This window comes from Manis javanica, chromosome 8, assembly GCF_040802235.1.
Source record: "Manis javanica isolate MJ-LG chromosome 8, MJ_LKY, whole genome shotgun sequence".
Taxonomy (NCBI): Eukaryota; Metazoa; Chordata; class Mammalia; order Pholidota; family Manidae; genus Manis; species Manis javanica.
This window is the reverse complement of record NC_133163.1, coordinates 118,893,180-118,921,045: the sequence shown is the minus strand read 5'-3', so window position 1 is coordinate 118,921,045 and position 27,866 is coordinate 118,893,180. Positions and strand designations below refer to the sequence as shown.

At 36.6% G+C, this 27,866-nt stretch overlaps 1 protein-coding gene across 3 annotated transcripts in view; it reads left to right on the top strand.

Annotated features, from left to right (window-relative positions):
* UACA (uveal autoantigen with coiled-coil domains and ankyrin repeats) overlaps positions 1-24,291 on the top strand; it is a 96,745-nt gene extending 72,454 nt beyond the window's left edge. For 2 of the 3 annotated variants that reach the window (XM_073212095.1, XM_073212097.1), the window contains exons 10-17: positions 1,008-1,076; positions 2,132-2,239; positions 2,774-2,806; positions 3,327-3,425; positions 13,678-16,413; positions 18,142-18,294; positions 20,154-20,219; positions 22,641-24,291. In XM_073212095.1, the coding sequence (XP_073068196.1) occupies positions 1,008-1,076; positions 2,132-2,239; positions 2,774-2,806; positions 3,327-3,425; positions 13,678-16,413; positions 18,142-18,294; positions 20,154-20,219; positions 22,641-22,712 (3,336 nt within the window). In that variant the 3' untranslated portion in view covers positions 22,713-24,291. The remainder of the gene's footprint in view (positions 1-1,007; positions 1,077-2,131; positions 2,240-2,773; positions 2,807-3,326; positions 3,426-13,677; positions 16,414-18,141; positions 18,295-20,153; positions 20,220-22,640) is intronic. The other variant, XM_073212096.1, reaches the window with a different exon arrangement.
* Positions 24,292-27,866: the final 3,575 nt, after the last annotated feature.

Genomic DNA, 27,866 nt, shown 5'->3' with positions numbered 1-27,866 from the left:
TATGGTGGAGCAGGAGAGAGCTGGGTAAGGTGACCCGGTGTCAAATCATGAAGGACCCTCCGAAGGGAAGGTAGGGGATGAGAGTGGTATGATGACACTGCTCAGATTCTGTGTGAAGAGTCCTTCGGTAGAAGGAGGGAAGCTGGAAAAGTCATTTGGGTGAAATTGTGAATACAGAGTATCTTCTTAATAGGACCTTGTCCCTCTAGTTCTAATCTACACTCATTAAAACGATAGTTTCAACAAAACTCAACAAGTAATACAGAACATAAAAAATTACCTTGGAGAATAAAAGCATTAGCTTTGTTTTTTTAAGGTCTCCTAAAGGAAGAAAGAAATAGCTTTCTGTATGACTGTGTAGGTCCATTTGGGCAAAAGAAAGTGATTTGCTCTGTTGTTTAATAATTGTGTCATGTTTTTAATTAAAGCAAATCTCTAAGCTGGAATAAGGTTTCAGCGTAGTAAGTGTACAAAAACAGAACATGCAGTGAACCAAATCATTTAGAGATCTTGCATAGTTCTGGCCAGAGGGTTATCTGTCTCTTACCACAAGCCTTGATATTTCACTTTGTCAGTGCTCAAAGATATAAATAATTTCTATATTTTCTTTGAATATTAATGTCACTGCCCACTTCCTTTTTTTAAAAAACTAAATTCTTTTGGGAATGGTAGGTAGTGCTTTATAGAGCAACATTAGCTTTGTGTGTAGTACAAGTTCTCCTTTTTAGAACTTGTGACTTTAATTAAAATCAATCCTTAAGGATAAGAATTTTAAATTTAGTTATTTTGGTATTTTAAATTATTTCCATTTATTTAAAACCTATGTTCTTGAAGATGTTTTCCATTTGGAATTTTAAATGAAAACACTGCCACCTTGTGTTACATACAGCAAAAGTTATTGTTGGGTAAGCTGGAAATCACTAATTGGGTGTATTGCCTATTGAGGAAAATGTATTTTTCTATATAATTATACTTGCTAACCTGTGTTTTCTTACGTTTTACCAAAGCGAAGTTTGACGTACATGATGGATGAAGTCAATATGAAGTCAAATCAGAGAGAGCATCAAAATACTCAGGTAAGAAGAAAAAAGAATTTTGTTATCTTCATTTGCAAAGAATTCTAGTGTTGTACTTTGTAGTTGGTGGAGGGAAAAGAGAGGGAGCAAAAACTTGGGGAGAAGCAAGGGTAGCTTGTTACATTTTGTGAATTTATTTTCTCATCCAATCCCATTTAAAAGGACTAACTTCTTTCTAATAAGAATGTTTGGGCCATTACTATCTTACAGAAAATATTGCCTTAATATATTAAGTAAATAATTTAACAACTTTGGTAATTTGAATATATCTGGTTTTGGTCATAAATCATAAATTTGTATTCATTTTAGAAAATTACAGTGATAAAAATGATTATTAGTATAAATACAATAAAATTTAAACTTTTTCTTAAAGTTTTTAAAGTTTTGATTAGAAAAATAATTTTGTTAACCACACAGCCCTTTTTACCTTTTATGTTCATCAAGATATTAAAAAAATTATTATGTGGGTTATGTTGAAGGAAGATCCATAATTAAATGGTTTATTATGTGACTGAAATACCATTAAAATGTAAACTGAACAGCTGTTTTCTGTATGATAAAACTAAAGCATTTTGTTTGGGTTCTTATAGATTACTGTGTAGTGTTAAGAAAGTGAACCAAAGCCTTAAATGGAACCTTACATGTTTTATTAGAGCAGTGAAATGGTGATGAGTTTAACCGAAGCATTAGAATAGTTTCATTACCTTGAGAGGAGTTAAGCAAAAGTTAAAATGGCATATTCTTCTACTATTACCTATTTCCAGAGAATGCTTTTATTTTTTATTTATTAGACATTATAGTTTACTGTCTTTTATGTACTTATATTCATTAGATGCCATAGGACTGTCATTTTCTGTATTTTTCTGATCTGTAGATTTTAAATCATTTGAATGTTATTGAAATTATTGTTTCTTTATACTTAAACCTGTTTTACATATGTATATACCTATATATAATAGCTAACTGCATATACCTACATATAATAGCTAACTGCTTTTACAAATTTCTTCCTTAAGAATTGTTCTTTTAAAGTTAGTCTGTCTTTACTATTTAAGGATCTCGAGATTGAAAATGAAGATTTGAAAGAGAGGTTGAGAAAAATTCAACAAGAGCAGAGAATATTATTGGATAAAGTCAATGATTTACAACTACAGCTGAATGAGGTAAATAATCCTCATCACACAAAAAAGTTCAAAATGATTTTACTACCAGTTATCATTGATAGCAAAGTGTGAATTATTATGTGTCACATCAAATCTCGGTGCTAGGTGGTGAAGGAGGTACAATCAGGTCATTACCCTTGAGGAAAGCCATCTTACTAGGACCTTTACATGAAACTTTTAATGTCAGATGCAGGAATAGAGAATACTGTTGGTATGTGGTGATAGCAAAGCACCGAACTATAGTTGGCGCTCTGGGATTGGGGAGGAGTAGAAGCAGATGCGAGGAGGAAGAGCGAGTAAGAGTTGATGATTGGTGGGCTCCCAGAAGAATGCAAAGTGTGTCCTGACCTGGTGAGAAGAATGAGCGACAACTCAGACAACAGAACCGGTAGTACACAGACATTTTCTTCACACATCCTTGACCCTAGTCTTAAAGTCATGTGCCAGTCTTTTTAAAAGACATTTGCCAAGCTCATGCCTTCTAAAATAAACTTTCAGAAATGAAAATGTATTTCTTCTTATTTTTAAATTTAGGAAGTGATGGTTGCTGATGATCTGGAAAGTGAGGTAAGATGATAAATTTTACCTTAAGGTTGTAAAATGTTTTGTAAATCGAATATGGTATTGCACTAGAGGTTTATGTCCTCAATTGAGATGGAGACCAGGATTCTATTTCTCGTTATTGCTTAAAGGGAAAAACAAAACTACAAGTGACGGTGAAAATATTTTGAGTATAGTGGTATGGGTTATCATAAGCATTTTGTTGTTATTGCCTCTGAATGTCTCATTTTCTGTAAAATTTTTCATGAAAAAATGTAAAATTCTAAACATTAGAATGAAAATATCTGAAAGTATAAAGTTTTAAAGCAAACAGAAATTTGAACTTTTTATAATACTCTTTGTATGTATTGTGTATTTTATTTATTTGTAGAAATTTTGAACTCTACTAATAGTTAAAAATCCAGGTTAGAGAATTCATTAAGTGCAGCCCTCAAAGTAATTCCAATTCACACTTTCTAAAACACTTTTTAAACTCAGTTTCAAGCACATGGCTATTTTTCTCTGTATTTGTTCTTTTCTATTTCAGAAAGAAAAGCTGAAGTCTCTTTTGGCAGCTAAAGAAAAGCAACATGAAGAAAGCCTAAGAACTATTGAGGCTCTGAAAAATAGATTTAAATATTTTGAGGTATAGAAAACTTTAAATTACTTTATATAACTCATAATGGGCAGTGGCAAGGAGCTTGGAGTCAGGCTTGAATTTGAGTTATCACTATTTTCTTTATAGTATGACCCATGCAATTTATTTAAAGTCTCTGAGCTTGTCACCAAAATTGGGGTGATTGTCCTTTTCTCCATAGAGTTGTTACAAAGGTTAAATGAGATCATTGAAATTAACTAGTATGAGACTGACACTTATTTTAGTTCCAGTTTCTCTTCCCCACCTTTCCTGTTTTTCCATCTTTACCTTTTCAGAACTTCATACTTCACCTATAAATTTGCAATGATTATGATAATAAGTCATATAAATGAATAGTGACATTTCCAGGATTATCTCAGAAAGGATTTGTGCATTTATGGATTAATTAAAACACTTTGCTTGGTGTGAGTAGTGTGGTAATAAGGCTCAGCTCATATACTCTGCTTTGATTGGATCAATTAACTCTTAGTTTTTCCAAGGGCATGATTTTTTAAAACTTTTAATTGAAATACAACATACATTTTAAAAAGAACACATGTTAAAGTGTATAAGTTGAAGAATTTTCACAAATTAAACACACCCAGATCAAGAACCAGAATGTACCAGCTCCCAGAGGCCTCCGCCTCCTTGCTTCCTGTCACAGTCCCATGCTCCCTACATGAGCAGTGCCTACTCTCTTGGCTTTTAACTGCAGAGATTTGTTTTACAGGGCCATGGTATGTATTTCGTAAACGTTCATCATCTGGGGCCACTGAGGAGGGTGGCTGGTTCAATGTGAATCTTTTATCTTTACTGGGGAATTTAACGACAATATATATATGAAAAGGAATTTTTTTCTTTGTAAATAGAAATATATGTGTACATCTATGAAAAAATATCAAGACATGGGTGAATCTCACAGACATAATATCGCATAAAATCACACAAAGAGTCTGCATGATTCCATTTTTTTGAAGTTCAGAATCAGACAAAACTAATCAGTGGTGATAAAGCTCAGAATAGAAGCCACCCTTTGATAAGAAGTTTCTGACTAGGATGGAGCATGAAGAAACTTCCGAGGGTGCTGGAAATGTTCTGTGTCTTGATCTGGGTGTGATTACACAAAATATATGTATGCAGAAATTCATTGTACTGCACACTTCATATTTGAGTGCTTTACTGCATGTGAGTTATGCTTTGATGCATTTTTAAAAATAAAGCAAAAACATTCAGAAACACAGTCTTATAAGCTAAGGAATGATCTCGTATTGAAGCTTCTGTCTTTTTAATATTTGTAGAGTTTTTCAAGGTTAGTAGTGAAAGTACTAATAGCTAACATTTTCACAGCAACAACCATGTGCCAAAAACCGCTCTGTGTACTTTACATGCATTCAACAAGCACATCAACTCTATGTGGTAGGTTTTATTATAATTTCCACTTTATAAGTGAAGACACTGAGGCACAGAGCAATTTACCCATGGTCGGGGGTTTTATAATTAGTTAACCACTGAACCAGAACTCGAACCCAGGCAGTCTGGCTCCTTTGTGCTCTTAACTACAGTACTAGTTAGTGTTAATGTTCAGGATAGCTTGAAAGAGAAAATACAGATATGTGTATGGGCACTTTGAGGTATCTATAAAAACTATAATTGGGTGCTATTTATATATTTTGTTTTAAGATGTCCAAAGAATAGGATTTTTCTGTAGCTTTAGACAAACTCAGAAGTGAGTCTATAACTTTCAGTGAGGTAATAAACTATAAGAAAATAACTTTTTTTTCTTGTCATAGAAACAATACATATTTATTTTAGAAAAATTAGAAAGGTTACTTAAACTGAAGGCAGAAAATAAATGCACCCAGCACTCTTAGTACCTGACTGAAAACCTTTCAGACCCTTCTTTATGCATAACTTCTGTTACATACACATTTAGCAGGTGGGAATATTGTATATCCTGTTTTCTTTGTTTTCCACTCAATAAATGTGGACATTTTCCCCAGTCAGCATATATCTAGTATGACAACTTTTTCTTTTTTTATTAAAGTATCATTGATATAGAATCTTATGCCCAGGTTTCACATGAGCAATATTATGGTTACTACATTCACCCATATTATCAAGTCCCTCACACACACCCCACTGCAGTCACTGTCCATCAGCATAGTAAGAATAGACTCACTACTTGTCTTCTCTGTGCTAACTGTGTTCCCCGTGGCCCCCCTGTATTATGTGTGCTAATTATAATGCCCCTTATTCCCCTTCTCCCTTCTTACCCACTCTCCCCAGTCCGTTTCCCTTTGGTAACCACTAGTCTAGTCATGGGTTCTGTGAGTCTGCTGCTGTTTTGTTCCTTCAGTTTTGCTTTGTTCTTATACTCCACATATGAGTGAAATCCTTTGGTGCTTGTCTTTCTCTGCCTGGCTTATTTCACTGAGCATGATACCCTCTAGCTCCATCCATGTTGTTGCAAATGGTAGGATCTGTTTTTTTCTTATGGCTGAATAATATTCCATTGTGTATATGTACCACATCTTCTTTATCCATTCATCTACTGATGGACACTTAGGTTGCTTCCATGTCTTGGCTACTGTAACTAGTGCTCTGATAAACATAGGGGTGCATATATCTTTTTGAATCTGGGATCTTGCTTTCTTTGGGTTAATTCCTAGAAATGCAATTTCTGGGTCAAATGGTATTTCTGTTTTTAGTTTTTTGAGGTATCTCTGTATTGCTTTCAACAATGGTTGAACTAATTTACATTCACACCAGCAGTGTAGGAGGGTTCCTCTTTCTCTGCATCCTTGCCAGCATTTGGTATTGCTTGCTTTTTGGATGTTGGCCATCCTGACTGGTATGAGGGTGATACCTCATTGTGGTTTTAATTTGCATTTCCCTGATAAATAGCTATGTGAAGCATCTTTTCATGTGCCTGTTGGCCATCTGAATTTCTTCTTTGGAGAAGTGTCTGTTCAGCTCCTATGCACATTTTTTAATTGGGTTATTTGCTTTTTGGGTGTTGAGGCATGTGAGCTCTTTATATATTTTGGATGTTAACGCCTTATCAGATATGTCATTTATGAATATATTCTCCCATACTGTAGGATGCCATTTTGTTCTACTGATGGTGCCCTTTGCTGTACAAAAGGTTTTTAGTTAGATGTAGTCCCACTTGTTCATTTTTGCTTTTGTTTCCCTTGCCCAAGGAGATATGTTCATGAAAAAGTTGCTCATGTTTATATTCAGGAGAGTTTTGCCTATGTTTTCTTCTGAGAGTTTTATGGTTTCATGACTTACATTCATGTCTTTGATCCATTTCGAGTTTACTTTTATATATGGAGTTAGATGGTAGTACAATTTCATTCTCTTACATATAGCTCTCCAGTTTGGCCAACACCACTTGTTGAAGAGGCTGTCCTTTCTCCATTGTATATCCATGGTTCCTTTATCATGTATTAATTGGCCATATATGTGTGGGTTTATATATGGACTCTCTGTTCTAGTCCATTGGTCTATGGGTCTGTTCTTGTGCCAGTAACAAATTGTCTCGATTACTGTGGCTTTGTAATAGAGCTTGAAGTTGGAGACCATAACCTCCCCCAGCTCCTCACTTTATTCTTACTTCTTAGGACTGTTTTGGCTATTCAGGGTCTTTTCTGGTTCCATATGAATTTTAGAACTATTTGTTCTAATTTGCTGAAGAATGCCATTGGTATTTTGATAGGGATTGCATTGAATCTGTAGATTGCTTTAGGGAGGATGGCCATTTTGACAATATTAATTCTTCCTACTCATGAGCATGGGATGTATTTCCATTTATTGGTGTGTTCTTTTAATTTATCTCAAGAGTGTCTTGTAGTCTTCAGGGTATAGGTCTTTCACTTCCTTTATTAGGTTTATTTCTAGGTATTTTATTTTTTTGGTGCAATTGTGAATGGAATTGTTTTCCTGATTTCCCTTTCTGCTAGTTCATCATTGATATATAGGAATGCAACAGATTTCTGTGCATTAACATTGTATCTTGCAACTTTGCTGAATTCAGATACTAGTTCTAGTAGTTTTGTAGTGAATTCACCAATCTGGATGCCTTTTATTTCTTTGTTTTGTCTGATTGCTGTGCCTAGGAACTCCAGTACTGTGTTGATTAAAAGTAGAGAGAGTGGGCATCCTTGTCTTGTTCCCAATCTTAAAGGAAAAGCTTTCAACTTTTCACTGTTAAGTATGATGTTGGCTGTGGGTTTGTCATATATGGCCTTCATTATGTTGAGGTACTTACCCTCTATACACATTTTGAGAGTTTTTATCATGAATGGATGTTGAATTTTGTCAAGTGCTTTTTCAGCATCTATGGAGATGATCATGTGATTTTTGTCCTTTTTTGTTGATGTGGTGGATGATGTTGATGGATTTTCGAATATTATACAATCCTTGCATTCCTGGAATAAATCCCACTTGATCATGATGTTTGATCTTTTTGATGTATTTTTGAATTTGGTTTGCTAATGTTTTGCTGAATATTTTTGCATCTATGTTCATCAGGGATATTGGTCTGTCATTTTCTTTTTTTGTGGTGTTTTTGCCTGGTTTTGGTATTAGAGTGATGCTGGCTTCATAGAATGAGTTTGGAAGTATTCCCTCCTCTTTTAATTTTTGGAAAACTTTAAGGAGGATGGGTATTAGGTCTTCACTAAATGTGTGATAAAATTCAGCGGTGAAGCCATCTGGTCCTGGAATTTTGTTCTTGGGTAGTTTTTTGATTACCAATTCAATTTTATTGCTGGTACTTGGTCCATTCAGAGTTTCTGTTTCTTCCTGGGTCAGCCTTGGATGGTTGTATTTTTCTAGAAAGTTGTCCATTTCTTCTAGACTATCCAATTTGCTAGCATATAATTTTTCATAGTATTCTCTAAAAATTCTTTGTATTTCTGTGGTGTCCATAGTGATTTTTCCTTTGTCATTTCTGATTCTGTTTATGTGTGTAGACTCTTTTTTTCTTGATAAGTCTGGCTAGGGGCTTATGTATTTTGTTTATTTTCTCGAGGAACCAGCTCTTGGTTTCATTGATTCTTTCTATTGTTTTATTCTTCCCAATTTTATTTATTTCTTCTCTGATCTTTATTATGTCCCTCTTTCTGCTGACTTTGGGCCTCATTTGTTCTTCTTTTTCCAGCTTCATTAATTGTAAATTTAAACTATTCATTTGGGATTGTTCTTCCTTCTTTAAATAGGCCTGAATTGCTATATACTTTCCTCTTAGAACTGCCTTTGCTTTGTTTCACAGAAGTAGGGGTGCTGAACTGTTGTTTTCATTTGTCTCCATATATTGCTAGATCTCTTTTAATTTGGTCATTGATCCATTGATTATTTAGGACCATGTTGTTAAGCCTCTATGTGTTTGTGACCCTTTTTGTTTTCTTTGCTTAATTCATTTTTAGTTTCATACCATTGTGATCTGAGAAGTTGGTTGGTACAATTTCAACCTTTTTGAATTTACAGAGGCTCCTTTTGTGGCCTTGTATGTGATCTATTCTGGAAAATGTTCCACGTGCACTTGAGAAGAATGTGTATCCTGTTGTTTTTGGGTGGAGTGTTCTGTAGATGTCTGTTAGGTCCATCTGTTCTAATGTGTTTTTCAGTGCCTCTGTCTCCTTATTTATTTTCTGTCTGGTTGATCTGTCTTTTGGAGCAAGTGGTGTGATAAAATCTCCTAAAATGCATGCATTGCATTCTATTTCCCCCTTTAATTCTGTTAGTATTTGTTGCACATATTTGGGTGCTCCTATGTTGGGTGCATAGATATTTATAATGGTTATATCCTCTTTTTGGACTTTATCATTATATAGTGTCCTTCCTTGTCTCTTGTTACTTTCTTTGTTTTGAAGTCATTTTATCTGATGCAAGTACTGCAACTCCTGCTTTTTTCTCCCTATTGTTTACATGAAATATCTTTGTCCATCCCTTCACTTTTAGTCTATGTATGTCTTTGAGTTTGAAGTGAGTCTCTTGTCAGCAGCATATAGGTCTTGCTTTTTTATCCATTCTCTAACTCTGTGTCTTTTGATTGGTGCATTCAGACCATTGACATTTAGGGTGATAATCAATAGATATGTACGTATTTCCATTGCAGGATTTGGATTTGTGGTTACCAAAGATTCAAACATAGCTTCTTTCTATCTAGCAGTCTAACTTAACTCACTTATTATGCTATTATAAACACAAGCTGAACATTCTTTTTTTTCTCCCTTCTTTGTCTTCCTTCTCCACTCTATATATTGGGTGTCATAGTCTGTACTCTTTGTGTATCCCTCTACTGACTTTGTGGTTAGCTGACTTAATTTTTCATTTGTTCAGTAATTAATTGGTCTACTTTCTTTACTGTGGTTTTATTTTCTCTGTGACTGCTGTTTAGCCTTAGGAACACTTCCATCTAGAGCAGTCCCTTTAAAATAGAGATGGTTTGGGGGAGGTAAATTCCCTCAGCTTTTGCTTATCTGGAAATTGTTTAATCCCCTCCTCAAATTTAAATGATAGTTTTGCATAGAGTATTCTTGGTTTGAGGCCCTTCTGTTTCATTGCATTGCATTCATGCCACTCCCTTCTGGCCTGTAAGGTTTCTGCTGAGAAGTCTGATGATATCCTGATGGGTTTTCCTTTGTAGGTGATCTTTTTTCTCTCCCTGGCTGCTTTTAATACTCTGTCCTTGTCCTTGATCTTTGCCATTTTAATTATTATGTGAATTGGTGTTGTCTTCCTTGGGTCCCTTATATTGGGAGATCTGTGTACTTCCATGACCTGAGAGACTATTTCCTTCCCCAGAATGGGGAAGTTTTCAGCAATTATTTTTTCAAAGACACTTTCTATCACTTTTTCTCTCTCCTCTTCTTCTGGTACCCTTGTAAAGCAAATATTATTCCATTTCGATTGGTCACACAGTTCTCTTAATATTCTTTCATTTCTAGAGATCCTTTTTTGTCTCTCTCCCCCAGCTTCTTTGTATTCTTGTTCTCTAATTTCTATTCCATTTACCATCTCCTCTACCTCATCTAATCTGCTTTTAAGTCCCTCCATTGTGTGTTTCATTTCAGCTACTGTATTTTTCAAGGTGTCTACCTCCCTCCTGAATTTGTTTCTTAGCCCTTGGATATTTTTCTGTAGCTTCATTAGCATGCTTATGACTTTTGTTTTGAATTCTTTTGATTTGTGATTTCAGTTTCACTGGGCCCTCTTTCTTGTGTTTGAGGGATTTGGGATTGAACAAAGTTCTTCTGCCTTTTCATAATCCTATTGTATAGTGAGAAATATCAGGTTTGTGTAGGCGGCACCCTCTAGTGCTCAGAAGCTCTGCTCTTTGGAGTTACCCAGCACCTGTAGCAATGGTAGTGGTTGCAGGCAAGCGGTGCCAGTGCCTACCCTAAAGAGAGAGCTCTTTTCTGCTTCCCTGCCGCAGACCCAGTCTCTTCTCTCAGGGCCTCTGCGTTAAGGCCCCAGGCTGCTGTAGTGGGGCTTCCCTCTGGCTGGCCTGAAGCAATGGTGGTGTTGCAGGCGAGTGGCACTAGTGCCTTCTGGGAGGACAGAGCCCTTTCCTGCTTCCTGGCTGCAGTTCCTACCTTTGCTGTCTCAGAGCCAGTTAGCTGTGCACGCAAGGGGCAGTCTCTGCGTTAAGCCACTGTAGTTGCTATAGGTGGGGCTGCCCTCCGGCTGGTCTGGCACAATGGTGGGGGTGCAGGTTTGCACGCAGGTGCCAGAGGGGAGGAAGGAATGGCAGGCTGTTTATTGTGGTGGGGTGCCTCAGGGCTGCATTGCCAGTCAGGGGGATGGAGCACCTGAAGCTCCTGAAAGTTTCCAACCTGCTGGGTGAGTGTGGCAGGACAATTTTGTCCACCTGTTCCTTCTCCTGAGTGGCAAGCTCTGTGTAATCCTTGCCCCTTTAGCAGCCCTCTCACTGTTGGGAAGTCTTTCAAAGTGCCCGCCTTTCTTTTGTCCCAGAGCCAGCCGGTTGTGGGAACCTTTTCTCCACAAATGGCTAGAATCTGTCTTTGTCTTTGCTTTTCAACGCCTCTGATCTCCAGAGCACCATGCAATGTGGGTTTGTGCTCCTGGAGTAGGTTTCTAGGCTGGGTATTTAGCAGTCCTGGGCTTCTACTCCTTCCCTGCTTGGTTTCCCTTTCTCCCACCAGTGAGCTGGGGCAGTGGGAAGGGCTTGGTCCTGTGTGGTCGTGGCTTTGTTACTTTTCCCTTGTCCGTGATGTACATTTTATGTTCTTTTATCCCAGATGTAGACTGGCCTGTGCAATCTTAATTCTGGTCACTCTTTTAAGAATAGTTGTATTTGCTGTATTTTTGTATTATATATGGTTTTGGGAAGAGATTTCTGCTTCAGTTCTCACACCACCATCTTTTTTCTGATGAATTTTTATATTAGGAATGATTTTTTACTTTCATGGTGAAAATTACAGGCCCCACTTTGTATGTGACTCACTGTTTATGAAAGCAGCCATTAGAAACTAAGAATTCATTTACAAATATTGAATATCCATTATAGTATCATCTCACATGCTTAAAAATCTTTAGTAATTGCCAACAAATTGCTGTGTTACATGTAAAACTTAATATATAAATATTTCCCTTACACTTGTAGGGGAAAAACATGGAAAAATATGGATATTTTAGAACAAGAATAATTTTATGTTAAAATTCATGCATTCATTTTCATTTGAGTAATCAAAGAAAGTCAATAAACCCAAACTTTTTAAAATTCTTTTTGTGCATAGGACTCCCCCAACCTATACATGTTTAAGCCCATTAGTAACGATTGCAAACTCTGGTATTAAATATTACGTAGAACAAAGGGCTTAATTAAGTTTACAGACATTTTTCCATATCCTTGGAGCACTAAGGATTACTGAAGGTGGCGTTAATTTAGTTATAGAACTATGGACCATTTTTACCATGGTCACCTGTATTGCAGTTTGAATCATAGCTGTTAGTACTGATACACACAGAACCACAAATATGAACTACGAGTGCATGCCTTTACTCTTAAATGTATAATACTTTAATTTATATGACAGGTTCTTTGTAGTTGGCTTACTTGATAAAAGGAGAAATCCAAATATATTTTGATTCAGTATATCCAAAGTTTCTCTATTATTCTCCTTTTCCTAAGTGATGCACTGATGCATTTATTATGGATCATCTGAACAATAGGAAGATTAGATAAATATTTGATTATAATAAAACAAATATGGAAATTGTAAAGCTGTGTAAGTAATTACATTATAGTAGTCTAAAGATACTTGGTAAATTGAAAGATAATTTAGAAGCAGACTGAGGTTGATTATTCCATGTCACAAATTTTTTTCTTGATCCAGGGGAAGGCAATGTAGATTTAAGTGAACCACAGTAACACCTGCCTATTAAAATAGTGGGATGTACTCATGCCACATAACTTTTATCAATGAATTAGTACTGTACGGCAAAAAATAAAAATAGTTAAATATAGTCTTTTGTGATTATATGTTCTGATGTTTGTGAACTGTTTCTTGAAAAGTTTCATTTTACTTTTTGTCAGCACTTATTAGAGGGGACAAGGTATTAATCAGATTTTTTACTAAGATCATGTGCTAAGTTCTACTTCATCTTTCTGTTTGAGAGAAGAAAACTTGTTTCTTTTTTCTGAGTTGACTAACATTCTCTTGACAACTCTCATACTAGTTGAGTTTATTTTGGTGTTATTTTTTATAATTTAAAGAACAATTACACTCGAGGGAATGAAGATACTCAGAAGTCATCTGTCTTAGCAATTAAATAATATATAATTCTGTGAAATTACTTGCAGACTTAAAATTGTGACACTTGTTTCTATTCAAGCATTCGGATGATTTTCTTCAGAATTTGAAGTTCTAAGTACATTATGTGCCATAAAACATAGAAATAGCGAACGTGTTTTGATAAAGTTGAAATTCATGTGTGGGAAGGTATTATAAATGGGGAAGGGAAGAGGAAATAGTCCCCAGAGACCACAACTATATTCCTTCTTTGATCTGCCAGAGATACACTTAAAGTCAACAGACTTCTAAAATAGCACTGCTTGAGAGTTTATTGAAGAAATCATACCCAGAACTGTTTTTCTTACCTCAAAAATCAGTACCATATTTTTCTGATATACTAGTCTGAAGACCCTTTGGCTACTGATGATGTGGAAATTGGCAAATAAGTGTCTTCTTTAGGCTTTTGTGATTAATACCTACTTTTTTCTTTTCAGTGTACTTCCACAGGTATGCCAGCGCATATGCAAAGCAGATCTATGTTAAGGCCACTGGAGCTCTCCTTACCCAACCAAACCTCATATTCTGAAGATGAAATTTTAAAGAAAGAGTTAGAAGCAATGAGAACTTTCTGTGATTCAGCAAAACAAGACCGACTCAAGCTCCAAAATGAGCTGGCTCACAAGGTGGCAGAGTGCAAAGCTTTAGCATTAGAGTGTGAGAGGATCAAGGAGGATTCAGATGAACAGATTAAGCAATTAGAAGATGCGCTGAAAGATGTGCAGAAGAGAATGTATGAGTCAGAAGGTAAAGTTAAACAGATGCAGACTCATTTTCTTGCCCTTAAAGAGCACCTAACAAGTGAAGCAGCTACAGGGAATCACAGACTAACAGAGGAATTGAAGGATCAGTTGAAAGACATGAAAGCAAAATATGAAGGTGCTTCAGCAGAAGTGGGAAAATTAAGAAACCAAATCAAACAAAATGAGATGTTAGTAGAAGAGTTTAAGAGGGATGAAGGCAAGCTGATAGAAGAAAATAAGCGATTGCAGAAAGAATTCGGAATGTGTGAAGTGGAGCGAGAGAAGAAAGGGAGAAAAGTCACCGAGATGGAAGGCCAGTTAAAGGAGTTGTTAGCAAAGTTGGCCCTTTCCATTCCAACAGAAAAATTTGAAAACATGAAGAGCTTATTATCAAGTGAAGTAAATGAGAAGGCAAAAAAATTAGTAGAGATAGAAAGAGAATATGAAAAATCACTTAGTGAAATTAGACAGTTAAAGAGAGAACTTGAGAATCATCGGGCCAAACTTACTCAGCATATCAAACCAGAGGAACACGAACAGCTCAAGAACAGATTAGAACAAAAATCAGGAGAACTTGAGAAGAAGATCACTGAATTAACATCAAAAAATCAGGCATTACAAAAGGAAATTGAAAGGGTTTATCTGAATAATAAGCTCCTCAACCAGCAGGTACATAACCTAACAACTGAAATGAAAAATCATGTTCCTTTAAAAGTGAATGAAGAAATGAAAAAATCACATGATGTAATTGTGAATGATTTGAATAAAAAGCTTTCAGATGTAACACAAAAATATACAGAGAAGAAGTTGGAAATGGAGAAGTTGCTGATGGAAAATGACAGTTTAAATAAGAATGTTAGCCGCCTGGAAACTGTGTTCGTGCCTCCTGAGAAGCATGAAAAAGAGGTAATGGCTATGAAATCTAATATTGTTGAACTTGAAAAACAGCTATCTGAACTTAATAAAAAATGGGGTGAAGAACAAGAAAAGATCTATTCACTCATGTCTGAAAACACTAACTTGAAAAAGACTATGAGTAATCAGTATGTGCCAGTTAAAGCCCATGAAGAGATTAGAACTGCACTGAGTGGCACGTTAGAGAAAACGAACAGCGAATTACTAGAGGTGAGGAAAAAATTTGAAGCTATAAATCAAGAATGCATGAAAGTAAAGGATGAAAACAGAATATTAAAAAGAAACTTGGAAAACACTCATACCCAAATCAAAGCTGAGTACATCAGCCTAAGAGAGCACAGGGACAAGATGGGTGCTGTAAGTAAGAGCCTGAAAAAAGTCCAGGACGACAGCGCTGAAATACTGGCTGCGCACAGGAGAGGCCAAGAAGAGATCGTGGCACTGCAGACCGAGATCGAAGCCCAGAAGAAGGAACTTGACACAATACAAGAATGCATTAAGCTGAAATATGCTCCGATTGCCAGCTTGGAAGAGTGTGAGAGAAAATACAAAGCAACAGAGAAAGAACTCAAAGCACGGTTATCAGAGCAGACCCAAAAATACAATATCAGGGAAGAAGAGGCCAAGAAGTGCAAGCAAGAGAATGACAGGTTGAAGGTGGAGATTTTCACTCTGCAGGGGGATCTAAAGGATAAGAGTGTTCTCATTGAGAAGTCTCATGAAATGGAAAGAGTGTTGAGCCGAAAAACAGAAGAGCTCAACAAACAGTTGAAAGAACTATTACAGAAATACACAGAGGTAAGGAACGAGAAAGAGAAGCTAGTTGAAGAGAATGCCAAACAGGCTTCTGAGATGCTTGCAGCAGAGACTCTTTTGCAGAAACAGCATGTTCCTCTGGAACAAGTTGAGACCCTAAAAAAGTCTCTTAATGGCACAATTGAGAATCTGAAGGAAGAACTGAAGAATAAGCAAAGGTGTTATGAGAGGGAGCAGCAGACAGTGACCAAACTGCATCAGATGTTGGAGAATCAGAAGAACTCTTCTGTGCCACTGGCACAGCATTTGCAGATCAAGGAAGCATTCGAGGAAGAAGTTGGAATCATAAAAGCTAGTCTGAGAGAAAAGGAAGAAGAAAGCCAAAACAAAGCGGAAGAAGTCTCCAAACTCCAGTCTGAAGTTCAGGATACTAAACAAGCGCTACGAAAGCTAGAGACTAGAGAGGTGGTTGATTTGTCAAAATACAAAGCAACAAAAAGTGATTTGGAGACACAGATTTCCAATTTAAATGAAAAACTGGCCAATCTGAATAGAAAGTACGAAGAAGTATGTGAGGAAGTTTTGCATGCCAGAAAGAAGGAACTGTCTGCAAAAGACGGGAAGGAATCACTACATTTCAGCATCGAACAGGAAATCAAGGATCAGCAGGAGCGATGCGATCAGTCCTTAGCGACAGTCGCAGAGCTACAGAGAAGGATACAGGAATCTGCTAAACAGGTCGAAGCAAAAGATAGTAAGGTAGGCACCGCGCAGTCTGCGTGGCTTGCTGTGGAGCCCTGGGACAGAAGCACCGGAGCAGAACAGGGCTCTTCTACCAGAGCGTCACACAAATCTGGTTGATAAAAGCATTGACAAAGTGGCCATTAAATTCCACCTTTCCACTTTGCCTGCCAATGTGCACAAAAATGTGGAATTGAAAAAAAATGGACTCACTCAGACAAAAATCAGAGGCATTTTTCCTTTCGTTTCCTCACCTGGTATAGCCAAGAGTTGAGGACTGTTGGGGAGGCTCAAGCTTTACTTGCCCCCTAAGTGAGTAGTCAAAATCCAGGGAGCTTTAGGGTACCTGAAGAATGGTGAGAGAGAGGAGGAAAAAGGTTTCCGGGGCTTCGAGAACTAAGGACACTGAGGAGCACCCCACACTTGATCTTGGCACTCACCCACACCAGTTAGGCCAAGCCCTGCAATTCACTGTACAGTCTTTCTACAGATGGGCCCCCTCACATGGTATGTCCTGCCCCCCCTTTCTGCTGAGTTAAATCCTCCTTCTACTGAGTTAAATGCATTCTGTAATACTCACTTCAACACCTACCTTCCTTCCTAAAGCCTTCATCGTCCCATCTAACCTCCAGCAAGCTGTTCCTCTCCCAGATGCATGTTTTCTTTTAGCTTTGCCACCCATTTAAAACACATATGTTACTGTGTCAGAATTGCATGATTGATCTTCCCAACCAGTTTTTAAGAACAGGTTTGTAACTTATCTTTTCTTCTTATTCATTCTCATGGCACACTATAGAATAGGATTTCAAACTTTTGAAACTGGTAGCTGCATGAAGTACCTACTATGAAGAAGAGACATCAAGGAGATTGAGTACAATTTTATCCATTCAAAAGATAATTATTAAATGCCCTGTGTGCCAGGGGCCATACTTAGTGCTGGGAATACAGCATGAGTGAAAGCAGACACATCCCCAGCCCCCTTCAGTGGGAAGGTGCAAGTAGCCTTCTGATTTTGTCTGTTCTTACCATCCAGAATTTAAATGCTCTCTCTTCATGTTTGGAGGGTGCTTATGAATGTAATAACACATGATTATAGTAGCAAGTTATTAATAACTACTTGTAATTGTTGCCATTTATTAAGCATGTGCTATATCCCAGGTATGTATTTATAATTGCATTTGATGTTCTTAGCCCTTTCACTGATAAGGAAACTAAGGCTAAACATCAGCTCTGTCTGACTTTAAAGCCTGTGTTCTTTTTGCTAGTTGAACAGTCTTCCTGCTTTTTGGCCTCTTTGAGACAGTGTAGTCTAAAGTCATACGTTCTTGAAACAAACAAGCACGTAAGTTAATTCTAGACTTACATGAGCCGTGCTCTTTTCTTTTTCAAACTTTGAGAATCTTCCCTACCTTTGTATGTTTCAGATGACCTGTAAAATAGTGTAAATACCTTTGTAGGTACTTACATATTACCTAAAAATAAGAAGACGGAGGTCTCACTCAAATCTTAGGATATTTATTTATTTTTAGTTTGGTAATGCTTTAGTACAGAGTTTACTGAGGAATTTAAAGAAATTTTACCATTTATATGCTGTTGGTAATAATCTTGATAATATTCATCCATTAATTTTCTAGTATATGATGATAAATTTTGTGTCTCAAGGAATGATTTCCATTTAAGATGTTCATTATAATTGTATCAGTGCATAATCTGTTTCTCCCACAACTTTGTCCTTTTTTTAATAAGATAACTGAGCTGCTTAATGATGTGGAGGGGCTGAAACAGGCACTCAGCGGCCTTTCGCAACTGACTGACGCGAGCGGGAGTCCCAGCCAGAGGCCGAGCCAGCGGACGGACACGCTGCAGCGCCAAGTCAGGTCCCTGCAGCAGCAGCTGGCGGTGAGCGCCCAGGCCCGCGGGCTTCGTGCCCCTCTGGGCGGGTTCACGCGAGTGTGTTCGTAAAGGTTATTTAGAAACCAGCCTGACTCATGGCTGTGTTCAAATCCAAGAATGTAATCATTTTTGCTAAAGTTACTTATACCAGTGGTATAATGTCATTTATTTGGTGCCTACTTGATGCCAGGTACTACACTAGACACTTCATATATACTTTAAACTTTATCTTCATCACAATCTCACAAGGTTTTATTCCTCCCATTTAACTCTTAAGGAAACAAAGATGAAAATACTTGGTGCCTGGGGTCATACAGGTAGGATGTGACCCTGGGACTTGCTGACACCCAATCTGGTATCTTTTCAACCCAGCATACTCTTGAAATACTGGCCTTCTAAACTAAAGGAGGCTTTTTTTTAATAAACTTTTATCCTTATGAATAAAGGTAGGCATTCCTATGGTTTTATGCCTTATATCCTTATATTTTAAAAGAGTATATAAGGATACATATATGTGTATATATATATATATATATATATATATATATATATATATATCTCCAAAGTATGTTTTAAAAAAGCATCTGGATTTAGAAGCTGAAAAGGGGAGCTCAGCTCTAAGCCTTGTCACTTAAAAGCAAGTGACATGGAACATTCCTTTGAACTCTCGGCTTCCTCACCTATAGAATAGGATAATAAGGACTGATTACTTATTTGTTTACTTTTTTAATTGAATGAGCTAATATACATGGAAAAGCTAAGTAACATGTAGCCCAAGCAAATGTAAATTGTAACTAATATTTTTGTATTCGTTAAGAATTGGCTATGAGTTGTTTTTGAATAGAAGAAAGTTGTTTTAAGAGTTCATTTTATGATACCATTGGCCTACAAATTAATGATGATAAGAGTCATCAAAAGAATATGGCAGTCCCTTCAATAATTGGAAATATTTGTATATTATTTATTTGGGACACTGTACCTAAGCACCATTAGGGATAAAGAGAATACACAGTTCTTTCCCAAGAAGTTCTGAGTAGTTAAAGATGCAAAATATAGATCCATGGAGAGTAAAATAACATGACAAAAAAAATTAAACGTAGAATTGAGACTACAGTTCCAGATTCTAAGTGATATGAATTTCCAGGAAGAGGAGATTACTGGTGTGGTGGGGGTTAGTTTCAAAGAGGAAGGGAGTACCTGGTCTGAGCTTGTCAGCTAGATCCTGTTTTTGTTGTGAAAGGAAAATAGAGAATCTTCCAGGCAAAGGAAATACTGTGAAGAACGGCAGGGGGTAGCATGCAAGCGGCACGCCCACAGGGCAGCGAAGTGTTGATCAGCCTGGCCAGTAACAGGAGTTGTATTTGCAGCCAAATGGTGGAGGCTGTTGAGAATCAAGCTGATGAATTTAGATTCTCTCTTACATATAACGACGTGTCTGTCACCCAAGGTTTCTCAGCCAAAAGTGATATGAGGAAAGAGCTGTCTCAGTCTTAGAAACATTATAAGGGAGTAAAGCCTAGAGGCCAGGAGACAAGATGGGAAGCAGTAATACAAAGTGTAAGTTAGTGAGTGTCTAGATAATGTGGTGGTGAACTAAGGCAATAATTTCATGTTACCTAGGGTAAGTGGCATTGCTTTTGCTATGAATGCTCCCACACATTCATTAGAAAAATTTATACTATTGTAATGCTATAGAATTGTGCATCTGGTGAGTCCAGGGTAGTCTGTCAGAAGATGTAGTGGGGGCACTTTAATAATACCACTGTTCTTAGCATCAGCCCTGAAGACAGCATCGTCCTAAGTTTCCGTGTGTTTGAATGCATGAATGCTCACTCTCTGGTCTGTCCATCTTCCCACATCTCCAGGATGCTGACAGACGGCATCAAGAGGTAATAGCCATTTATCGGACACACCTTCTTAGTGCTGCGCAGGTAAAGAACTATTTTTCCTTGGGAAAGGAGTAATTTTGCAGTAAATTTTTTTTAATTTTCAAGTAAATTTCTGTGAAAGTCATTGATGTTTAAAGTAGTTGTACCCCATATGCTTATTTAAAAATAATTGTGTTTCTTTTAATCATGGCTTGCATATCTCCCAGAGAAATTTACAAAGCTATATGACAACACAACATCTTAAATTTAGTGTTCCCTCCATCTGCCTGTCACTCATTTTATAGACAGTTTGGCAACATGTGATGGCAGAACACGTTAGTGGTGTCGCTAGCTGGAGATAGTGCCTTGCCATCCACACATGTTGTCAGTTAAAAGAGGAGAGCAGAATTTGTTTCTTCGGAGCTTAAGAGTATTTCTTTGAAATGTGGAGAATACTACAAAAGTGCAAAAAAAGACAAGGTATATACAGGAATGTAATAATTTGAGGAAAAAAATGGTTCTGTTAGAAAATTATCAGTCATATTTACTTATTGAGTCTTATTCTCAGTGAAGCATAAGCTTAAGAATTCCCTTTTTTGGAGGTGTAGTGAGAAAGCTATTTTTTTAAAAATCATACTAATATGGAGGATACTATACTTAATGCATTCTAGAAACCCATGATCAGCATCCCAGAAATTCTCAGATAGATTTTTTAGGAAGATGTCCTGAAAGAGAAAATATTAGAATGGCAGGTGAGATAAAATAGGAATTGTTTAGGATTTTGAAGTTTCTGGCCACACGGTTAAAAAAAAAGGACAGATGCTAAGAGAAAGCTTCAAAGAAGGTCATTTTTTTTAAAAAACTAGGTAAAACAAAAGGGAAGAAGCTTTATAACATTGAGTTCTTAAAATCAAAAAGCCTGCCTTTTCTGTATGAGAAGAGGGGGAAACCAATGGAAGAGAGTGAATAGTACGAGGAAAGAAAATATCTTTGACTACATTCTTTTGAGTAGATAGAAAATAAGCTGAGATTTGAAAGTATATTGCAATTATTAGAGACTATTGATGGACAGTGGAATGGGACTTCCAGGAGAGGAAAATAGAGAAGTGTAGGAAGCCTGTATTAGAGAAGGCGGGGAACTCAGCCGGGTCCGATACTAGCCCGGGAAGACGAGCACGCTCTGGCCAAAAGACACTGCAAAGTAACAGGCTTTCCCGCTTTGTACAGTGTGTGCCTCCAAATTTGGAATTATTTTCTTCTGACTCCTAATGAAACAGAAGAAAACCAACTGGCATTTGAAATAGTCTTGCCTTCTGGCATCATAAAGTGAACTAAGAAATTCAGTTTAGTCAACTATGGCTAATGTTTGAAATTTAAACATCTTGCTGTTATAGAAACAGATTTTGGAAGCAAAACTTTATATTAATAGGGAGTGTTATACTGAAACCTATATTAATAGGGAGTGTTATACTGAAACCTATATTAATAGGGAGTGTTACACTGAAACCTATTCCAGTGCTCAAGCAAAGAAAAGGGGAAGGAGGTGTTGCATTGACTTGCATTTAATCAACCTCTTGCCAACATTTTAAGTTTAAAGTGTTTCTTTCTAAATGTAAATGGCTAACGTTCCTGTAGAAAGATCTCAACCTCACCAGTAATGGAGGGAATGTGAATAAACAAGGAGGTACCATTTTCACCCATGGGATTGGCAAATATTAATAAATAAGATGATAATTTATAAACAAGATGATAATCTATAATGTTGGCCAGGGTATTGTGGGAAATAGGCATTTATATCCTGTTGGTGGGAGTGTAAATTGTTATAATGTCTATAGATTTTGTAAATTTAGCAAAATTGAAAATTGAGCCTGTTTTTGACCCTGTAACAACTTCTCTAGGAATCTGCCCATGAAGACTGGAAACATCTTAATCATCCATTACTGGGGGATTGAGTAAAGAAATTATGATACATCCATACAGTAGGATGTTATATAATAACTTAAAATAATTGGAAAAATAACTTGGGAAATATTTTATGACATTAGGTAAAAAGGAAAGTTGCAAAATAATATATATGATCCCTTTTATAAGAAATACAAATATGGAGATTTTTTTCATTCATTTTCTTATTACAAAAAACTAATAAGGGGAAAATAATTGTAGTTTACTTTGCTCATCTATAACTTATGCTGCCCCTATATTCTAAGCAATTTCTAAAAGTGAAAGAGAAGTTTGTCCGTCTGTTTTCTGATATAGATGTTAAGAGCAATTGCTGTGTACTACTTCCAAATTGATTTTCTTTATTTCCATGATAGAGCTCTGTTCCTTTTTCCAGTAAATCCTTTAGAATATCACCGTGATGGTGAGGATTTAGCATTTGGTGAATCACAACCAGTTAGGCTTATGATAAAGCCTTTGTCTTTAGAATTCTTGTGTAAATGAACATAACATAAAATATTCCTCCCCTTTCTTCTTTCTCTCAAGGGTCACATGGATGAAGATGTGCAGGCAGCCTTGCTGCAGATCATACAGATGCGGCGAGGGCTTGTGTGCTAGTGGTCGGCACCCACTGGCCAGTGTCCGCTTTACCTGCTGGTGCTGAGCATTCTGCGGGCAGCTCCTTGGCCTTTCGGGACCTTACTGTGCTACAATAATGGAAATAAAATTATTTTGCTCCATCAGAAGATTCTTTTAATTAGATGATATGTTACGGAGTTTTTCAGTGTCAGTTCAAATCTTATGTTCTATATATGTTAATTTTACAGTTAGGCAAGTAACAAAACCCCTTGTCTTGGATTAGCTATGTATTTTTAAACTGTTGAGTCCCTAATAAAATATGAACCATCTGAGTTGGTCCTTATGAAGAGGGGATAGGTCAAAATAACTGCTTAAAGATTTCTTTTGGAGAAACTAATTTGGTTAAGTGGATCAAATGACCTTTCAGATCTTCAGTCCAGCCATGAGACCTGATTCGGTTTCAAGGAATGCACTATAACTTGGCTGGCCAAGTTGCATTTTTGTTGAAGTAACTTTACGAGTGCCTTTGACTTCTTTTGGAGGTACATATTTTTTTCTTCTTACACTAGTAATTTTTATGCTTTTTAAAATCAATTTCTCTTCAGAAATGGTTTGCAGTGCTAAATTACATTTAGATTAAGAAAAGGCAAGGCTGGACTATATCAAAAATTGATCTTAAAAATTGCCTCGTATCTCTACGACAGTATCTTAATTTTTACTTGTGGTGATGGTTCTTGCCACAGTATTTAGAGAAATGTATGATAAATGGTATACTAGAGTTTTTGGTGTCAAAAGTTTTAGACGTTTTTAGCAATTACTTTGACATTTGCTTCTATAGTAACCAAGCACTCATTATACATGCATCCTCCAAATGTTTTGTACTTATTTATAGGAAAGTTGCACTAATGAGGTTAATAATGTGAAATGCAGTTTTCTTGCAAAGTTAGCATTACAGAATTGTTTTTAGAAAGTGTCTTGAAGGTTTTAAACAAAAATGCAATAATATAGTAAACTCTAAGAATGTGGAAAGTAAGAAGATAGTAAAATATAGTAAATATTCTAACCAACCATTTTTATTAACTACACCTCATAAGGAAAGTTTGTTTTGTTATTTTTATTAATATTTTATTTACCGTTCAGATTGAAAATTATTAGTTTGCTAGCAAATAAACTGAACAAATGAATTATTTCAGCCCTTTTTTTTAAATTGCAGAATGTGACTTAGCAATAATCTGAGTATCCTGAATCAGATTTTTCATCCCATTTTTGTATAATCACAAGGACAAAGGACCCTCAAAAATAGCTTCACCCACCAAACAATAAGCCATGGTATTTCTTCCATGTAAAAACAACAGTAAAAAGTCAGAACTGGATATATTTTTAATTCTTTCGGTAGATACACAGAGTTTACATAAGCAATATTTGGATTCCTTAATTTTTATATTTAATGCTGAATTCTGTTTCATAAGTTTTATTTAGGTCACCTGTTGAAGAATAGAGAAAGTTATTAACTGAATACTTACATTTCAGTGTTATATTTTCCTTATTAAGGGTGGGGAGGGAACCTTATGTATATTTTATTTTGTTTTCAACCATCAATAAAATGTTTTCTGTGGAATACTGTTTTGAACATCCTTGTAAAAGATTTACAAGGTAAACTAGTCCATTTGCTGTCTTTGGAGAATTGGGTACAGAGAACGATGGGGCCCAAAGTACAAAAATGACATTACCTTGTAGTCAGCTGTGTGGAGGACCGTCCTATCCACTCACCGTTTGATATCAAAGTCAGAGATTGCATTTATAGCACTGAAGGCTAAAGCGTTTTAGATAGTAAACAAGTGGACCATATATAATGGGAGACGCTGGTCTCTCTGCTACTCTGTGTTCAGAAAGTAAACTGAGATCAGCATTTACGGCCAGGAGGAAGGGAGATTAGTTCTGTCTAACGTGTGAGTGCTCTGAAAGAATTACTGAATTACGATGGGAGTACAGTCCTTTGCTGAAAAGGATTACTCTTCTATTGTTTAGTTTTTTTATTATCACTCTTGCTTCATCAGAAAAGCTCATTCCTTTTGACAGAAGATCAATGATATAAAGAACTATTAAAGTCAAATATTTATGCAATAAACATCTTAAATTTTAATATTGTAGTGACTATAATTGCTAGCTGTTCTGCACTGTTCTAGATCCCAGACAAATTTAGCTTCATCTTTCTAATGCTTGCTTTTTATTTAAACCTTTTCTCTTGACCCTAAACAAATGTTATATAGTTTGAAATGTTCTTTTATTTTAAGTGCATTGGATCATTGCTGCTTTAAAAGTCTTGCAGCTTGAAAACATGAGCATTTAACCACCGGGGGTTACCAGCTTTTTTTCCAACAGTTTCCTTCCTTCCAGGACCTGGAAACTGTTCTCATACACATGCCTCTTACCTGGCTGAATGGTTCATGTTCTTGGTTTACTTGTTGCAAAGTAGAAAAGGGAAAAGAGTCTCAAATTAATTTTTGGTGTCCATGATGACTAAATATATCAATGCCTGCTTACACTAATGCCAGACATTAGATAGCAACTGGTTACAAGCTTTTCTTGACATCTGTTTAACTATGGTAGAAGAAAACTCCTTCCTATCGACTCTTATTTTCCTCATCATTGGGCTCTGCAACCTTGCAATCTATTTTCTTCTTATAAATCGCATCAAAGTAATGGTGGTGCCTCTGGCACCAATATAAGGGTTGAAAGATTACCTTTGGTGAGCATGCAATGTATGGTAGCACATATCTGCCAGAAAAAAAAACAATGACCTGGACCTTACTCTTGGCTGCTAAAAGTGGTAATTTTCAGAAAGAGGAAAAAACAAATAGCACCAAAAATATGTCATGTGCACAAAACAGAAAATGGAAAATAGATTATTTCAGCTCCTGTTGTGTTCAGTGATGTCCCTGACTAAACTGATCTGTGACTTTGCCGTGGGAAATTCTTTCGCCTGTTTTGGCCTTAGGTATTTGAAACTAGACTGTCTAGAACAGCCTCTCCAGGTAAATTTTAACCTGCTTCTCAGCATGGCTTCTGTTTCTTACTACATATATGGGCCCTTGGCTCATAAGAGCCATGACTATAGAGGTAGAAAAAAAGCGAAGGCTGAAGCTGCAGCGGAGATGGCGTTTCCAGTGAGACTCCCAGGCAGTGAGAGCACGTGCGTTTGCATGATCGTGCATGTGCCATCGCTTACACGCTAGAGGGCATGTTCATCATTTATGCCTGCATGAACGAACACTGAGGATGAAGGAGCTCAGTCAAAATGGGAAGGTCACAAAAATGTCATGTAAATGAAAAAGAGCCAAGGTTTGTGAGGGCTGCTCTCCCCATTTTGTGTACGTGTGTATGTACATACCATTTGGGGAAATAACAGAAGAGACGTCACTGAAATAATGCCCCCTATAATTGATATATGGCATCAAATTCTTGTACTTAATGGACCTGGTTTTTATATTTTAAACAGGTTTGCAATTTTTTTTTCAAGATAGCAGCCCTGGGAATATTCAGAATTCAGGAAAGAGTTTAGAGAGGTTATTGCCTTTTTAATAATTTAGAGCTTCTACTGCTCTGCCAAGTCAGAAGATTAACATTTAATAGAAAAAATTAGATATCTATAATTCAGTCACAGCTATTAGATCAGATGGATTTTACATTAAGTGAAAAAGATGTTGAGCGTTTAAGGACCATTAAACTACAGGATTCTCTTACTGGGTTTTAAGGCCTCCAAGCCTGGGTCCTGCTGTGAAGAGTATTTTACATATACAGAACACATTAGGGATGGGAAAGGGCATACATTTTAAGAGAAAATAGGCCATGAAAAAGTTATTTTCCACATTGTGAGCAGCTACCATGCAGATACGGTCTTATTTTATACTAATTAGTTTTATTCATCATTAGCTAGCTTTTTCACAGGCTAGAAGAATATGGTGCAGGCTACTTTAAAAATGGTACCTGTAGGAAATCCATGGGTATCCGCTGTTGATATTTCACTTTGAGAAGCCATGTTTCTAAGAGTGTCCAAGTCACTCTGTATTGTAAAGAATTTGACTTTAAAAATAACTTTATCCTTAAGAACCATGCAGAAAAAATACCTAGAGAGGAAAAGTTCTAATACACATTTATTTTTTTCTAATGCACCCAAATTATCAAGGAAGGACTAGAATTCAACTCTTGAGAAGAGCTGTTCCCCGATGGGGAAAAGTCTGCACTGTCCTTTCTAGTAAGTGCTTGTAACACACTCCACTGTTGCAGTTAAAACATAACAATATACATTTCTTAGTGTTTAGTCCATACCTCCTGTCCCATTCCCACCTCCAAAACCTACGGAAGAGTTTTATGCACGAGTATAAACGCACACAGACTTAGGGAGGGTATAGGAATGAAATTCATATAATTTCTAACTTATTTCTCCTACAGTGTCCGAACAAATCTTCGATTTTCTTTCTTGCTATTCTAGGCTCGTTTTAATTGCCTCTGACTAAAGTGGCACCTTATGGGCTGCTTCAGAAATTCTCTTAAGGGTTTAAAAATGAAGCCGATTCATATTCAGAGTCCTCCTGCTAAAATCTGTTAAGCCAAAATAAAAATGACTGCTATTTAAATTTTTTCCCCTCTTTTGTTGTTGCTACAAACATTATCTCACAAGAGTTGCAAGTTCCCACTTAAATGAACAATTAAAAACTTCTTTGGGCAAATGGAGAGATACAAACCATCACCGGCTGCCAGCATGAGTCCTAAAGATTGAAGGCTGTATACCTCAGTCGAATTAAGGGGAGGTGCTCTCTTGAGCTTGGAGGCTTTTTTTTTTTTAAGTGAATTGTTCCAGTTGGCCTTAATCCCTAAGCAATATGGCTCCTTTAAAACCATCTTTATTCATTCACACCATTTGACACTTTAAGAAACCCCCCTAGCTACTGTTCATCTAGTTCTAAATATATCTGTTAAGAGTCAAATGCATTTAAGAGAATTTGCAATCTGTGATTATCCCAAGTACTATTCATTGTCAATATTTTTGTGTGCCATAGCCAATCTTGTTATTACAATGCATATAGCCTCTTAACGGCAGCAAAGCCCAAATACATCGCAACAATTGGGATAACTTGAAGGACGGCTTTTCTCCAACTCTGCTGCCATTCTGGCACAGCTTGCGTGGTTATG